Genomic DNA, 18,334 nt, shown 5'->3' on the forward strand with positions numbered 1-18,334 from the left:
GACACTTTCAAGTTCAACCCTAATTCACGGCTTTTTTTTCAGCAGTGACCTGTACTTGCTAAGTAATTCCGCCGGTCTCCTACTCTTAATATCATTCGTGCCAACGTGTACAACTATATCACCTTTTGTGCCCTTAAAAGATGATATCCGCTCTACAATGTCATCAACCTTTGCCCCTGGCTGAAATTGGAATACAGTAAGTCCCCGACATACATACAAGATACATTCCAGGACTTCTTACATAAGTCAAGTTTTATGTAACTTGGGTCATCATCATCATCATCATCAGCCATTTTCAATCCACTGCAGGATGAAGGCCTCTCCAGCAACTTTCCAGTTCCTTCTGTTTTGAGCACTGGCCATCCATTTACTACTCAAAAACTCATGAATTTCATCTATCCATCTTCGCCTTTGTCTTCCAGGTTTTCTTCTAGCTCCTCTTGGGTACCATTCTGTTATTTTCTTAGTCCATCTGTCATCATGTCTTCGAGCTATGTGTCCTGCCCAAGACCATTTTAGTTCTTTAGTTTTGATAAGAATGTCCTTTACTTGAGTTTGCTGCCTAATCCATGTGTTTCTCTTCTTATCTAACAGTCTGATTCCCAATATAATTCGTTCCATTCTTCGCTGTGTAGTTCTTAGCTTCTCTTCCATTCTTTTGGTGAGTGCTCAAGTTTCACCACCATAAGTCATTGTGGGGAGTATACATTGATTCATTATTTTACGCTTCAGACAAACTGGGATATTGCTCTTCAGTATGTGACTATATTTCCTGAATGCTATCCATCCAAAATTTATTCTTCTCTTGACTTCCAGCCATTTATCATTATTACAGCTAATAACTTGTCCCAGATAAGTATATGACTCCACCTTTTCAATTACTGCTCCTTCAATCATTATGTCCCTTTCCGTGGCATACTTGTTCATCATTACTTTTGTTTTAGCCATATTCATCTTTAGTCCAAAATCCTTACTAACTGTGCATAACTGATTAAGATTTTCCTCTAATTCTTTGGGATCATGGCTTATGACCACAATGTCATCAGCAAATCGTAAATGGTTTAGGTATCCGTTCACATTGACTCCTTTCTGCGACCAGTCTAATCTTCTGAAAGTTTCCTCAAGGGCAGCAGTAAACAGCTTCGGAGATAGTGTCTCCTTGTCGAACTCCTTTCTCGATTTTCATATTCATCTTTAGTCCAAAATCCTTACTAACTGTGCATAACTGATTAAGATTTTCCTCTAATTCTTTGGGATCGTGGCTTATGACCACAATGTCATCTGCAAATCGTAAATGGTTTAGGTACTCTCCGTTCACATTGACTCCTTTCTGCGACCAGTCTAATCTTCTGAAAGTTTCCTCAAGGGCAGCAGTAAACAGCTTCGGAGATAGTGTCTCCTTGTCGAACTCCTTTCTCGATTTTAAATTTGCTACTGTCTTTGTCTAGTCTAATAAAGGATGTAGCACTCTCATATATTTTCTTCAAAATCATAATATATGGAGTATCTATGCCTTGTCTTTCCAGTGCCCGAAACATTGCCTTATGCTGTATGGAGTCAAATGCCTTTTCATAATCCACAAATGCCAGGCATAATGGTGTTTTATATTCATTTGCTTTCTCCATTAGCTGTGATATTACGTGAAGGTGATCCATAGTTGAGAATCCTGTCCTAAAGCCAGCTTGCTCTTTCGGTTGATTCTCTTCAAGTATTCTTTCTAATCTGTTAGTAATGACCCTCGTGAACAACTTGTAGATATGGGATAACAAGCTAATTGGTCTATAATTTCCAATTTCTGATTTATCTCCTTTCTTATGCAGCAAAACTATGATTGCATTATTCCACTGCTTAGGCATCACACCTTTTCTAATGCACTTTGTGAAGAGCCTTGCCAGTTTTTGTGTTATGTCTCTTCCTCCCAATTTTAACAACTCTACAGTAACTTCATCTTCCCCCGGGGCTTTCCGATTCTTCATTTTCTTCAATGCATGTTCTACCTCATCAGGAAGAATATCGGGTATGTCGTATGTGTTGCTATTTTGCAATCCATCTTCCCCACTGCTGGTGTCATTCCCTCGCTCCTTGTATAATTCTCTATAGTAGTCTTCTGCTATTTGAATTATGCCTTCTCTGCTGTTTATAAGTACACCATCGCTATTCTTCAGTTTCAGTATCATTTGTCTTTCTGTATTACTGCTCATGGCTGCTGATTTAAATCCTTTGTTTTCCCTTAATGCTTGTTCTACTTTTCTTGTGTTAAATCTTCTTATGTCCTCTCTGAGTCTCTTTCTAATGGCTTTGCATAACTCAGTATACTCAATTTTCTCCCTGTCAGTGTTTTTCTTGCTCTTCATTTGTCGTCTTTGGTTCATCATGACAAGTGTTTCTTGACTAATTTTTTCTTCTTTGGATTTCTGTTTCCCTATAGGTTTCTTGGGTTTTATCACTTTCAGAAAGTTGTAATATTCCTCGTCGATATCTTGGTCCTGAGCAGTCTGCAGAAGCTCAAACTTGTTCTTAAGTTCCAGTACATACTGCTTTTTCTCCTCCTCTGTTATTTCAAAGACCTTTGTATTATTTACTCGAGTCAGTTTTTTCCTTTCCTTTCCTACATCTATATCAAGTGTACATCTTACCATTCTGTGATCACTTCCAACATTTACCTTATTCAGGACGGTAACATCATTCACAATATATCTTCTGTTAGTCAGGATGAAGTCGATTTCATTAGTTGTTAATCCATTTGGACTCTTTCATGTCCACTTTCTGTTCACCCTTTTCTTGAAAAAAGTGTTCATTACTGACATTCCTTGAGATTCTGCAAATTCCACAAGTCTTTCACCTCTTATTTCTTTCACCAATTCCAAAATTTCCTGTAGTTCCTCTTTCTGCGCTGTTTTGCCTTTTTCCAACCTTAGCATTGAAGTCCCCCATAATAATAGTGTAGTGGGTTTTCTGCTCATCTAGAAGACTCTCAATTTCAGTGTACATTTCTTCAACCTCTTCATCATCATGGCTCGATGTTGGTGCATAAATCATTATAATCTTTAGCTTGTACCTCTTAGGAATCTTGAGTATTAGTCTTGACACCCTTGGCGATGTACTTTTGAATTCCAAAATGTTGTTTTTAAAATCTTTGTGGACCAGAAACCCAACTCCTTCACTCCTTTCACTGTTTCCATTGGTGTACAGCAGATTTCCACTTGATAAACTTATAAGTGATTCATTTTCTTCTTCTTGTTTCAGCCAAACCAATGATATTTCAATTCACTTTTTCTAATTCCTTTTCCAGCTCTAATATCCTGTCTTCACTGATGAGTGATCGTACGTTATAACAGGCCAAGTTCAATTTCCGTGCATGGCAGCCTGGTCGTACCCAGAGATTCTTAGCACCCTCTGCTTCCACTCTGATCCTCTCGCTGCCGTAAGAGGGAGAGCGAAAGCTGCTGGGGACTGAGGGCCATTTGTATTGTTGTGCTCTCATTGCTGGAGGGTTTGGTCTTTTCCTCTTCACGCTGACCAGGCGTCTTGAAGAGAACCACTCTACACGTTCGTTGCCACCTAAGTGACGTAACAGGGCTTACCATCGAGAAGGTGTGCATGAGTGGATTTTAGGGAGGCAGGCCAACCGGACTTCTTCTAAATCTTCTGTATAGAGAGATATTGGATCCATCAGTGTTTTAGGCTGAGTGTCTGATAACACACAGGATACCTGTTCCCCTCTAAGTCCCGTAACTTGGGTATGACTAATAAAATATTGCTACTATATCCCTGATATACCAAAATTACAAAAACCACATAATATCCTGAGCAGAATGAAGAAAAATAATTATATATTTTTATATATTAGTTATATACATATTTAGAAAAATAGTTATATATTTTTAATTAGTTCAATTAAAAACTTATCTGGAGACAGTGATGAAGTAGCTGGAGTGACACATAAGAAAAGAAAACATAAAGGGAAGAAAAAATGCATGTCACTGTACTGTAAAAACTGATAATGTATTTTGCAGCCTTGGTTATTATAGTTGACTTCATTGGTGCCGATCCCTTCACTGCTTCTTGTATTCTGTCTTTAGCCTTTATTATTGTGTTCACTATTGACCCTGACAAATCTAAGTTCTGCTTGATATTTGTTAATGTTTGATCATTTTCATACATCCTTATTATTTTAATTTTCTGATCCAAATCAATTGCTTCCCTTTTCTTGATAGATTTACTAGTACCGCTGTCACTTATTCTCTTAGTCGGCACCATGATAATGGTCAAAAATAACTTTTCTGTAAAGAACTTTGCAGGGTTAAGGTGGAAACGTGCTATTATCACTTCACACGAGCTCAGCTCACATTTTACAAAGCGTATTTCTGGAGGTCACTAACATAAAACAATAAATTAATTATAAACGGGTAGTAAAATCGATCTTATTGCACTTCTGATAATACGGATAGCTGGAATTCTGTGAGTTTTTGTTATTCTGGTGAAATGTGTGTCCCCTTCACTGAAATCTTCAGTCATATAACAAAAACAAATAAATTTTCAGAATCTTCTCTTTATTCCTATTTTTTCAACTTGTTACACCATATCTCACTTGTGCCATATTCGTCATTATTGATTGCGTATTATTTTTTTTTATTTACTGTTTTAAATTTTACAATCCTAAAAAAAAAAAAAAAAAAAAAAATGCAAGTGAAAAAAAAAATTGTAAGTCGGGGACTTGCTGTATAAGAATTATTTTATGGTAATTATTTTATGACCTCAGCATTATTAATGCAAACTTGTTAACAAATGTATCATTAATAAGTTCTTCAAAAGTTTAAAAATCTTGATAAGATATTTCTCATTTAATTGTTTTACATTGTATTAAAATCTGAATTAGTTAAACAGATACCATTCTCTTGATAAGAAATAAAGAAGTAAACCATCTTTTTAAAATACTTCTTCAATAGCATTTGGTCAGCAATGTGGGCCATCTCCTGCCTTCAGTTTTGGTCCGGCAACTACTCTTGCTTTGGGAAAGTAAGTTTTATTTCTTGAAAATAAGTAATTATAATGTTTTGAGTATGATGCCTCTCTCCAGTTTTGAGGATTAAGATGTAAGAAAATAAAATTTACCACCTTGAATATGAAACTTAATTTACTGATGTACATATGCCATGCCATACCATTACACAAACAAAAAACAAATGTATACTGAATATGTGGATTGATACAGTTTTTACACTTGGTTGGCTTCATCTGACTGAACAAACAATGTGCCATTTGTTTGTTCACATGCTATTTGTTCATTGAAGTCCCATGAAATTGCAAATGGTCATTTTAGTACGTGGACGAAGTAGTAGTAGTAAATGATACAAGAAAGCAAGCTTATATAGCATCAGCCAAAAAAAAAAAAAAAAGTTCACCCATCTGTATACCTTCCAAGAATTTGTCTAGTTCTCCCTTGAATTTATTCAACCCATCCACCTCCACAACAGATGGAAGCCTTTTCCGATGATCAACCCTTCATATGTGAATTTATGCCCCTTCATATGTGTATCTCAGCAAGTGGAAAAATACCATTAACATTCTGCTTATTCAATCCGGTCGAAGCTTTAAACACCTCAATCAGATCTCCTCACAGGTGCCTGATCTCGAGATACTGCAGTTTTCAGAACTGAAGATTTTATAGGTAAGAGCAGCACCCTTTTGTTCCCTTCACCAATCTGGCTGTCCTTCTCTGCACCTGTTTGAGCATAGTCATTTTGCTCTGCCTTTAGAGCATGTCACATATAGCTTATGCTCATTGAAAAAGTTGTACCTACATTTGTTCTTAAGGCAGTAATCAATTTCATCTTTCACAAAGAAATTTAATTTCTACTTTGTAAAATATTTTTTAAAGGTATTTCATTTCAGTTGGTCTTGTTACCTGTCATTCTAAAAAATTGAGAACCAACTATTTATTTTCATCTGTATCAAGTTCAGATTTATAGTGTACTATTAACTACTATAATTCGGTCTATTAGTTAGCCTTGAAGTTACACGAAATTCAGAGGGCGCTGCTTTCTTTGGTTTTATAAATTATTAATTTATTTAGTTCGTCTGGCAGTTATCTGAACTGAGAGGGTGCTGTTGTCGCTATTTGTTTTATAATAGGTAACATGTGCTCAAATAATTCATTCTTTATATTCAGTACAGAATAGGGTAGTAAGGTGCATATTCCTATTTATTCTTTTGAAGATGGCAAAGTGTGCCATATTGGTTAATTAAAAGTGTCAACAGACAACTAATATACATTTTTTCTAAAAAAAAACTTTTAAGAATTTAAATACATAAAAAATATTTAAAAATATATATAAGTAGGAGGCGCCTCAGTAGCCAGGTGAGAAGGAGCAGCAGCGCGTAGCACACGCTTCTTGATTAGACCGGGGTTCGAGCCCGTCACCACCAAATACGGAGGATGCGGAAAGGTCAGGGAATGACCACCGCATATCCCGGAGCAATACGGCCTTAGTTGCTAATGCTCCTAAAAAACAAACAAACAAACATATATACGTAGGAAATAGCCCGAAAAAGTCTGCAACATTTGGAAATAACAATTCATTACAATTATTTGTACCCGAACCGAGCCTGACCATTGTTCGTGTTACCTGACCCAAGCCCAAATATCCTTCATGTTTAGGCGCCTCCGTAGCCAGGTGGGAAGGAGCAGCAGTGCGTAGCACACGCTTCTTGATTAGACCGCGGTTCGAGCCCTTCACCACCAAATACGGAGGATGCGGAAAGGTTAAGGAATGACCACCGCATATCCTGGAGCAATATGGCCTTAATTGCTAATGCTCCTAAAAACCAAACAACAACAACAACCTTCATGTTATCTGGCCTGACCTGGCCAGAGCCCGTGCAGACCTCTAGTGGAGCCTCAAGATTTAGTGCAGGGTTCCTTATTCTTTTCAATATTTGTTAACACAAATAGTGCTTCCTTTGCATCTAAAAAATAAATCAGTGTTACTCTTTTGCTCTCAGTGTTACTTTTCTTCTAAACAGCTATTCACTCTGTACAAATCTCAAATCCATTCTTCCGTGGAATACGGTTCCCACATCTGGGGCGGCATCTCCATAACCTCTCTCAGGCTTCTAGACTCCAAAAAGAGGGCAGTAAGGTTAATTAGTGGCCCATCTCTTACAATGTCTCCCCACTCTGTCTCATAGACATTCTGTTTCTGATAAATTCCATTTGTAGATATTTCCATGGGCACTGTTCTTCTGAATTGACTTCTATAATTTCCCCCTCTCTCTCTTCCAAACCAGTTCCATCATGTTCCACCACCAGTCAGCATCCATTTACTAACCAATTTCAAACTCACAGAACCAACTTTTCTCCTTCCTTGTTTATTCTTTCAGCTACCATTTTCTGGAACAACCTCCTTTCACACATACACTCCTATCTAAAAGTTGGAATCCCAGGATATGACAACAGTTTTTATTAATTTTTTTGAAATTAGCTGTGACAATATAAGGTTTAATATTAAAAAGCAACATACTACAAATTATATTAAGATTTTTTTATCATTGAAAAATTTACAGCAAAAAATGTTTAGATGATTAATATTAATAATTATACCGATTTTTTTGGCATAATATCCTCTGAGAGATTTTATCATTGCCTTGCACACAGAACCTGTCTGTGTAAGGCATTGCACGATTTATTTTATAATAAATAAAATAATGCATTTGTATAAGGAATTTTGGGGATTTATTTTATAATAGTGTCTTGACTAACATTATTCCAAGAGATTTGCAAGGTTCTTCATAAATTTTGTGAAGATGGGCAGACTTCATGGACTTGACAGTCTGGATGATCCCATAAAAGCCCTTTTGGGTTTAAGCCAGGCAGTTAGGGTCGCCACAGCATAATTTGCAATACCTCTCCTGTTATTTATTTGTTAGAAAGTTCCTGTACAGCTTAGAGTGCTGTGCTTTGGGTTGTTCTTGTTCTTCTTGGTCTTTGTTCTTGTTGTAATATTAAATTTCTTCCACAAAATCGAAGTCCAAAGGATATTGCCTTATGTTCAAGAATGTTTTTATAGCCTTCTTTTAATTCTGATGATGTCATGCACTCCAGAAAAACAGAAGCAGTCCCAGATCATGATGGAACCACCACTGTGCTTGACTGTAGGCAATAAAGAATGTAGCACCATATTTTCTTCAGTTGATTGATTGTCTTACATGAACTATGCTTGGATCCAAAAATTTCAAATTTGGATTCACCTGTCCACAGTATGTTTTTTTTTTCTGCACTTCATTGATGTGCAGAAAAATTTTAGTTGATGTGCTAAGAGCCATCCAATATTGATGGCTCTTAGACAAAGCCAACCATTTCTTTTGATTTTCAGTTTTAATAAGGATTTTCAGACTGTTACATGACCATGAAGCCCTACTTGTTTAAGACGAAGTTTTACAGTCCATTTAGACACAGGAGTTTGTTCCTCTTCAGCTCAGATTTCAGTTGCAGTAGTCATCAATTGCATTTAGAAATCAGTGTTATGGTCTTATCTTGTGCTTCCATTATTACTGCGGTCATCCTGATTATGGTTTGTCCTTTAAACTGCCAGTCGTCAAACGGTAGCTTGTACTCCTTTAAATAAAACACCTATTTTTTTGCCAATACTTCTCATGGAATAACTTTCTTTATGTAGAATTATAATAGCACTTCTTTTTTCAACATTCAGTTCCTTACTTCTTGCCATGTTTATCACAAAATGCAAAACTTACACCAAGCACTCTTTCTGAATGATGGGTGTTTTGATTTTATAAGTTACATCTCTTACTCCTCAATTTATATTATTGCAAAACACTAGAATCATCTGCAATTTTCTGTAATATTGAAACAATATTCTCACTTTCTAGAATATTCTAAAATCAGCTGCAACATTCTGCCATATTCAGGATTTGCATTTGAGGTACTAACTACTGTAGTTTTAATACCTTTTGTTTTTGACTTTTCATTTAAAAAAAAAAAAAAAAAAAAATCTGGTTTTGTAGAAGTACTCCTGAATAAATTTAAATAAATTTAAATTTATTCATACTGAATAAATTTAAGGAAGGATAGACAGGTTGTTAAAGAGGATGTACAGATGAGAAGTTTGTTAGATATCCTAAATTGAGAATTGATATATCTTGTTTAGCCGTATTCAATTAGAAATATATAATTGAAATGAGCAGAAATTGAGAAATGTTTATATTCTATAATATCCAGCTCCACAAAAGGTTTTAACAGTGTTCCCGGCGCCTCCGTAGCCAGGTGGGAAGGAGCAGCAGTGCATAGCACACGCTTCTTGATTAGACCAGGGTTCGAGCCCGTCACCACCAAATACGGAGAATGCGGAAAGGTCAGGGAATGACCACCGCATATCCTGGAGCAATATGGCCTTAGTTGCTAATGCTCCTAAAAACCAAATTACAAACAAACAAACAAACAAACAAACAACAGTGTTCCTGTCTTTTGCTAATGTTCCCCATGGATCTATTCAACCTATTTGAATTTTTATATTAATTTAAAAGATGCAGTATTTAATTTTTCCACTGCTTTTGGATAGAATAAAAGGAGAAATGTTAAGGATGGTTTAGATGCTTGTCCCACTTCATGGCCATAAAGACAACCTCTTTTAAATATGAATTTGAATTTTAACAAATCCAGTAAAGAAACATATAAAGAATTTATGGATATGATTAGTGCCCCAACCCGATTGGTGATTTTCAAGAAGCTGAAATACAGAATTGTGTAACTGATAAGGTGATTAGTAGTTGATGTAGAAATAATTGCAACTTTTACGAAGCCTGGAAGAAAAGAAAAACATCAACCTCATTAAAAAACTGAAATTAAGAATAAAGCAATTTTAGCTAATGTTGCTTTAGGCTTTGAACTGCCATTAATTTTTGCTATAAACCATACCTGTTATTTTGTATTGGATGTTATCCAGTTCAGAGTTTTAGAATACATAAAGCAGATATTATTAACTTTATTTTAGAAGTAGAAGTTAATAAACATCAGCTTCTTTATACTTCTACAGTTTATTATTTCAATGCCACAGAATTGCAGTAATAAAATATTATATTTACTGTAATTAATATTTGTTATTATAGATTGTTGTATTTACTATATGCACATTTATATTACAGGCACTCCTGTACTTACCCACAAAAACACTTATGTACAACTTGGAGATACGTGCAAAGCACAAAGCTGTTGTTATGTTTGGTTATAAGAATCAATTTTGAATGCCTTTGTAATATTTTTTTAAAGCAGATTTCTGGAGGTGACTCCATAAAACAATAAAAACAATTAGCAGTTTCCAGTTTATTGGCCTTTTCTGTTAGTGCAATCTATTAAAAACGGTTAGTAAACTCGAGCTTATTGCATTTCCGATGATACTGATGGCTGGAATTCTGTGGAATTTTAGGTTATTATGGTGAAATGTGGTTCCCCTTCACTGAAATCTTCAATTATATAAAAAACAAATTTTCAGAATCTTCTCTTCATTCCAATTTTTTAAGCTTCATAAAGTTGTTACTCCATATCTCACTTGCGCGTATCGTGTTAGTTGCAATTTGTGCATGCCGTGTTATTTGTTATTGATTGCTTATTTTCTTACTGTTTTAAATTTTAAGACCAAAAAAAAAAAGTCATTGAACAGAAATATCAACTAGTTACAGTATTAATTAAGTTATGTACGTAAACGCAAATTTATTTTTATTTTGCTAACCTGTGGGAAATATTCTTCCGATTTTCATTTGTTGTTTAATTTTATTAATGTTTTTTCAGCCTCATATAATTCGGTTACAAATTGGGGGTTATAATCTCAGAGTGTTGTACTGTACATGTATTTTGTATCTACAAGACCGAAGTTGGACTTATGTACATGAAAAAAAAAACCAATTAAATAGGTAAGTCGAGGAGTGCCTGTATTGCTTTATATGTATACAGGGGCGTATTCAGGGAGGGGGTATATGCCTTCTGTTAACCAAATATTCAAAATTAAAGAAAAAGAATGTGTGAGGCATTTTGCTGCCTCTCTGTTCTCTCAAGGGGTTCCAGTGTACAAACAGCTAACTGAAAGCCAAAATCTCTGGAAAAACTAATGATTTTGTTCAGTGGCATGTAACTATGGGAATGCAACTGCATTGGGGCCAGATATTCATTTTTTAAGACAATTAATGATTCATTTCTCAAGACAATTAATGAATTTTATTAATAAACAAGCATTTTTTTAAAATTAAATATAACCTATCAACCTGATGACTTGCTGCCCGAGTATTGTTTAGACTGATGATTAATTGTCTTAAAAAATGAATATCTGGCCCCAATGCAGTTGCATTCCCATAGTTACATGCCACGCTTATAGAAATATTAGTAAATGAAAGACAGTTGTGAAATATTCAGCAAAACCAGTATAAACCAGTGGCAAATATAAATAAACATCACAGTGATTTTATTCTAGTGTTGGCGAATTTATTTTACATTTTTTGTGTTCATGCATATTCTGATTGTTGTTGGAATATGTTTTATTTCACCTTGCACAAAGTTGTCACATAACAGTCTAGATATGGCCAGTGTTGTCGTTTAGCACCTTTTGTGCTAGATTTTTTTGTTTATCTGAAGCGAAAAACTACAAGCACTAATGAGTTATTACTGTGCTAACCAGAGAGACAACCAAATTTTGGGTCCTTTGATCCTCACATGTGACATTCTGAAACTGAACAGTGCATTGGGTGAATCCCTTCCTATAATTAGCGTTTATCCTGTGGTGTACAGAGAGTGGAATAAACTCTCTGTAAACCAGAATCACAACAACAATCAACCCTTGTCTATTGTTTTGTTTCTATACAGCCAACAGGACCCCGACTTTGTCATTGGCCATGAACAATACATTTTATAACTCTTTTCTATGTTCATTTGTGGTGGGAAAATTTGTTGCAAAGTTACTTGAAGGCGAAGCTGGGGAAACGAGACTGGTAAACAAAACAAAAAAAATCAGCCAATCACAGAGATTTTCATTTGCTTTATCGGCAGAGAAAAAAAGTTCTGCAGCTGTTATCAGTTGTCATGTACTATTCTGTGATTCTACATTTTCAAGTGTAGCGATTCTAAATTTTCAAGTTTCTCAGAGCACAAAAAAAAATTTACCATTACTACCATTCTTTTCTAACTTGTGATAGAAAGGCTGAAGATGTAAGCAAATTATTATTCCAGTTATCATTAGTTTACACGCTGGACCATTCACAAATTATGAATAATTCATCACATTGGTGATCGTTAAACGTTGTCCACTTTTGATAAAAATATATGTTATTCATTGCTATAGATTTATTTATTATTTATTTTTTTACTATTCTTTGCATTTTGTTACAATTTTACAGAACTCTGGTGTCATTGAATTTTTTTATTGAAAATTTGTTGAAGGATTATTTACAGATCAGAGAAAGATATAATATGAATTTGAAAAAGTTATTTTTCTTGGATGCACATTTTCTTTTTTTACTTTTGCACTCAGTGAATGCACACCTGAATAGAGAAGTATGCATTGATTTGCTTTATGTGTGCAATGCAATGATAACTATGTAGTGATTCTGTAATAAGTGATTTTATCATTCCATGTAAGTGCATTTATTATTTGTTTTCATAAGTTTACATGATGGACCATTCACAAATTATGAATGGTCCATGATGTCGATGATCGTCAAACATTGTATAGCTTGTGATACTAATATATGTTACTCACTGTTGTAGATTTATTTTATTTTATTTTTACTATTCTACTTTGCATTTTGTTACAATTTGACAGGACAGTTTGTAGTTTTATTACTCTGATGTCAGTAATTTTTTTTTTTTTTTTATATATTGAAAATTTTTTGCTGGATTATTTACAGATCAGAGAAAGATATAATTTGAATTTCCACCAATCACTCAGAACTCTTCAACTTAATTTTTGTCACAGACATTTTTATCACAGACATTCTCTCAGATATGTCAGACAAGCTGTACTTGCTACCTGGGAGTCTAAAACGCTGATGGAACTGATATTCGGGTGTCAAGTGTAACCAATTTCGGCGAAGTCCGGACAGTCTGTGACAGCCAAATCCTCTGCTTGCACCTTCACGATGGTGGGACTGTTAGTAATCCTGGGTATAACCTCCATGGACAAGTACATGGTGGGTGACCACCCAGGTGTGAACCAACGTAAGCAAGGGTCGAGGTGTGCGCCCACACCACATGAAGGAACGCCGCCCCTCTATGTTACCAGGCAGTACTAGGTGGTAGATGACTCTCATCAACCGGTGAAATACCACCACTTTGCTTATTGGAGGCTTGAAGTGGTGGAACCCATGTTTAGTCTCTAGAGCTAAGTTCCGGTCAACCCTTCCCTATCTCTTCCATCATGCAGTATGATTGATGACTTTTGAGGTTATGATGAACGTCGTGGCGAGTTCCAATATTCCTTACATTTCGAGGGTACAGCTCTAAAACGGTGTTCGCAGGCCGACCGCTAGTTAGTTCACCAGACTCAACCTATTGGTAACTCTCTAGGAAGCTTCCGGATCAGCTAGTGTATAATCTTGCTACCTCTACTCTGCCAGATAGTGACTGGAGGGAGTCCGAGTAGTGTGTATCTGGGGAATATTGTCGGGGCCACGTTATGTCAAGGATCTGGGTATATTCTTACCACGTGTACGCCATATCCAAAAATTTCATTACTTCATACAGCATGTCCCACCCACTTTTTCTTACTATTGAATACACCGTGAATTGTCAAACTAATAGAGCAAGCTTATCTGCAAAAAGATCTAAACCTCCCAAGGACTTCCTAATTCATTTCACAAATATACGTGGTCTCAATTCTAATCTCAACAATGTCCATTTCCACTTGCAGTCTGCCAAACCCCATGTACTTTTTCTGACTGAATCTCAGTTATCAGTTGATTCAACTACTGCTCATCTCAGATGCCCAAATTATTCGCTGTATGATTCCTTTCGCCTCAAAGGTGATACTTGTGCATATGTCCGTTCTGATATTCCCTGTCAGAGACTTGGCAATTTGGAATCTCCTCTCTTTGATCTTCTCTGGCTTAAAATCTCTCTACCTCATTGTGTGAAATTCATCTGTTGTCTCTACCGTTCTCCCAACTCCACTAATCACTTGGAGCTCTTTGACTTCCCCTCTTTGCAACTTGACTTTCTCCAGTCCAACTTTCCTAACAGTGAGGTAATTTTCCTCGTGATTTTAATGTTCACAACTCCAGCTGGCTTCCGTTTTCTGGTCACACCGACCCAGCAGGTCGAGATGCTGAGGCTTTTGCAATTACTAATGACCTAGTACAGATTGTTCATTTACCTACAAGAATACCGGACAATCCTAATCATACAGCCAATACGCGTGATCTTTTTCTCACAAACAACCCTTCTAAGTACACGGTCGAAGTGAGAGGTCCTTTAGACACTTCAGATCACAACTTGGTGATTGTCTCTTCTCCAATGGAACCTTTATCTCATGGCTATTCCCAACCACGTGTTGTTTGGCATTACAAGAATGCAAAATGGGATGACCTGCGAGACTTCTTTTCTTCTTTTCCTTGGTCGGATTACTGTTTCAAAACTTCTGATGTCAATGTTTGCTCAGATCGTGTCAGTGAAATTATTCTTGCAGGAATGGAATCCCTTATCCCACACTCCACTTTAAAATCTCGCCCTTTATCTAAACCTTGGTTTTCCAATAAATGTGCTAAGGCTGTCCAAGAGAAGAATGTTGCATATCGTAATTGGCTTGTTTCTAATTCTTCAGTTTCATTTTCTGCCTACACGAAAAGTCGCAACAGTTGTAAAGCAGTTATTAATCAGTCCAAACTAGAGTTTGAACAAACTAAGAGTAGAAAACTTGCTTCTTGCCCTAATGGTAGCAGAGCATTCTGGTCTCTTGCCAAATCTATTGGCCGCAACTTTTGCCCATCTTTGCTCCCACCTCTGTCCAAACCAGATGGTTCTGTTGCCACTTCAGCCAAGGATAAAGCTGACCTGCTAGCATCCCATTTTTCTTCCAGCTCATGTATTAATGATCTTGGAAAACACCTCCCACCATTCCCAACACGCTCCATTCAATGCCTCCTGTGGTCTTCCGTCAAAAGGATATCAGAAGGATTTTGATGAATCTTGATGCTAAGAAAGCTCCAGGTCCTGATGGTATTTCTCACTGTTCTCAAAACCTGTGCTCCTGAACTTACTCCTATTTTTTGCCCCCTTTTTTCACTTTCTTATTCCAAAGCTGTTTTTCCTTCTGCTTGGAAATTTTCTCATATCCAGCCAGTTCCTAAAAAGGGTGACAAATCCCTCCCATCCAATTATCGTCCCATTGCAATTACTTCTACTCTTTCTAAAGTAATGGAGAAATCAATTAACCACCAACTCTTAAACTACCTAGAAACCTTCCGTCTGATCAACGATCACCAGTATGGATTCCGTCAGTGTCGATCCACTGGAGATATTCTAGCTTATGTTACCCATTTATGGACTAATTCAATGGAAAGGTTCGGTGAAACACAAGTAGTTGCTCTTGACATCTCAAAGGCTTTTAATCGTGTTTGGCATAAAGGTCTTCTAAACAAGCTTCCATCTTATGGTTTGCCAACTGTTTTTAGTAATTGGTTATCCAGTTTTCTCTCTGATCGCTCACTGAGGGTGATGGTAGATGGCTCTCTGTCTTCTAACTTCTCCACTAATGCCGGTGTCCTCCAAGGTTCAGTTCTTTCCCCCACTCTTTTCCTCTTGTATATCAATGACCTTCTTCCATTGACTGGAAATCCTATCCATAGTTTTGCCGATGATAGCACATTGCATTCAACTTTCCATTTTGAGAAACCTTGTCCTGCTCAATCAGCTTCAACTTCTCGAAAATCTGCTACCAATTCCTTAAATGCCAATCTTCAGGTAATTCTCCAGTGGGGCAAAGACAACTTAGTTGATTTCAACCCTTCTAAAACTCGGTCTTGTCTTATATCTCGCAAAGAGGATTCTTCTGCTCCTATGCTTATCTTTAGTGACACTCCGATTTCTAGACAAAATGATATATCTCTTATGGGGATTACCCTGACTTCTAATCTCTCTTGACACAAGCACATTACAAATATTGCTTCCTCTGCATCTAAAGAACTTGGTTTTCTCTTTCGCTCTCGGCATTACTTTTCTTCCAAACAGCTGCTCACTCTGTATAAATCGCAAATCTGCCCTGCCATGGAATATTGTTCCCACATCTGGGGTGGTGCCCCCAAAACCTCTCTCAGGCTTCTTGATTCCATTCAGAAGAGGGCAGTTAGGTTAATTAATGATTCATCTCGAACAGAGTCTCTCCACTCGCTTTCTCATAGACGTACTGTTTCTGCTGCATGCCTCTTCTACAGATACTTCCATTGGCACTGTTCTTCTGAATTGGCTTCTATAATTCCCGCTCTCTCTTTCAAAACAGTCCGAACACGTGCCGCCACTAGCCGACATCCATTTACTGTCGAACTTCAAACCCAAACCCACAGAACCAACTTTTCATCTTCCTCATTTATTCATTCAACTGCCGTTTTCTGGAACAACCTTCCTTCGTACGTATTTCCTGAAAATTACAGTCTACAGAAGTTCAAGTCCAATGTCAACAAATATCTTCTTTCGTCTTCTTAACCTCAAACCCAAGCACGGTACTAAGTACTATAGGTTCTAATACCTCTCATGTTTGGGGTTCACATAAAAAAAAAAAAAAATTCTTTGAAATTCAACTTTCTGCAGTCTCTTTCCTAATATAGAGGGTCACTTTATGCTGGTTTCACTTTTCGAATTACTGGAGAATCCTGTCCAAAACGTAGACGCAGTAACATAAATCTTTTCCGCATGCAAACCACTGTTCTGGATAGGTTTAACGGAGCGTTGATGAAAACTTGTCCTCTTTCATTTGTGATGATTCAGTTACTTTGAGAAAGATATATACAGTTAGTTCTCGACTTTACAAGTTAATTCGTTCCTACCGCACGATCGTAAAACGGGAATTTATTTTTCATAGACATAAGGTTAAAAATAGGGGTTACGTTCTCAACAATGAAATTTGTTAGCTAATTAGTTTGTTCAAACAATGATTGATTTATCGAAAGAAATGAAAATGTAGCTGTAAAATCAAGAAAATTATAATAGACAAATTATTTACGACTTACAAATGTTAAAGAATGTTTATTCTTCATCATCATCAACTAAATGCACACTCGTTGATCACTCATTATTGGCTCGCCACTCGTTAGTTTGTTGTGCAAGGAGTAGTCTTCTTCAGAAATGTTTCAAGAGGCGTTTGTTTCCAAGATAGTCTTCTCTTTTCTTTATAAATTTCAATAGCATGCATAAGCATTTTTTAACGGAACGAACAAATTGCAACTAACACGATTTGCATGGAGTAACAAGTTTACAAAGTTTAAAAAAAAAAAAAAAAAAAGGAATGAAGAGAAGATTCTGAAATTTTATTTACGATTGAAGATTTCAGTAAAGGACAAACACATTTCACCATAATCAACATTACCTTTAAGGGGTTACATTGAACACCCTTTTACATATATATATATTCATTATTTATCTTTTGCTTCCTTTACTGCTGCACTGCACATTTTGGAGCATTAGACATATGATAACTTTCAAACATATATGTGTTTGAATAATGACATTAAAAAATAAAATGAAATGAATAAGAAAATAAATATAAAGCTATCATTAGAGGCAGCAAAAATACACATCCTCCACATGATGCCCATTACATAATAGTTAATAAATATAAAATTAAAATCGAATTAAAACATATGCCAGTAGTATGGCAAAACTGTAGAGCGAAAATTTAACATAAAAATTAAATCAACAGAGAAGGGGAAAGTAAAGGTAATAAAACAGAAACTGTAGCCGAAAGCTTCCAAATAATTTAGAAATTCAATTAAATCCAATTAATAGTAAATCTTTATTAAAATTTAAAATATAAGGCCAATTATATAGAAATTTAGTGGCCCCCCCCCAAGTAAGGTACCAGTTCCGAGAGACGTGAAATATACCAAAACGGGGCTAAACGGACTACTAAAATAAAACAAAGTAACAAAATAATAGACTGACCATTATGCCCCATATTAGCAGAGGACCACGAGGCCAATAATGGTCATGGAATTGCTGCGTTTCAATTGCTAGACAAATCGTTGCAAAGGCGAACCGATCGAAGGACCAAAACACCCTTCCATCCTCCGATTGAATCACAGATGCAGAGGATTTGCATAGTGGTGGTCCTTATGCAGCGAGAAA

General features: G+C 36.3%; 1 protein-coding gene across 1 annotated transcript in view; it reads left to right on the plus strand.

Moving 5' to 3' along the window:
* Positions 1–18,334, plus strand: part of Nup98-96 (nuclear pore complex protein Nup98-96) — a 770,989-nt gene that overhangs the window by 211,706 nt on the left and 540,949 nt on the right. Inside the window, exon 12 of the mRNA XM_090379042.1 lies at positions 4,950–5,019. Within this exon, the coding sequence (XP_090235168.1) occupies positions 4,950–5,019 (70 nt within the window). The remainder of the gene's footprint in view (positions 1–4,949; positions 5,020–18,334) is intronic.

Source organism: Mastigoproctus giganteus, chromosome 8, assembly GCF_048544385.1.
Source record: "Mastigoproctus giganteus isolate SK-2022 chromosome 8, ASM4854438v1, whole genome shotgun sequence".
Taxonomy (NCBI): Eukaryota; Metazoa; Arthropoda; class Arachnida; order Uropygi; family Thelyphonidae; genus Mastigoproctus; species Mastigoproctus giganteus.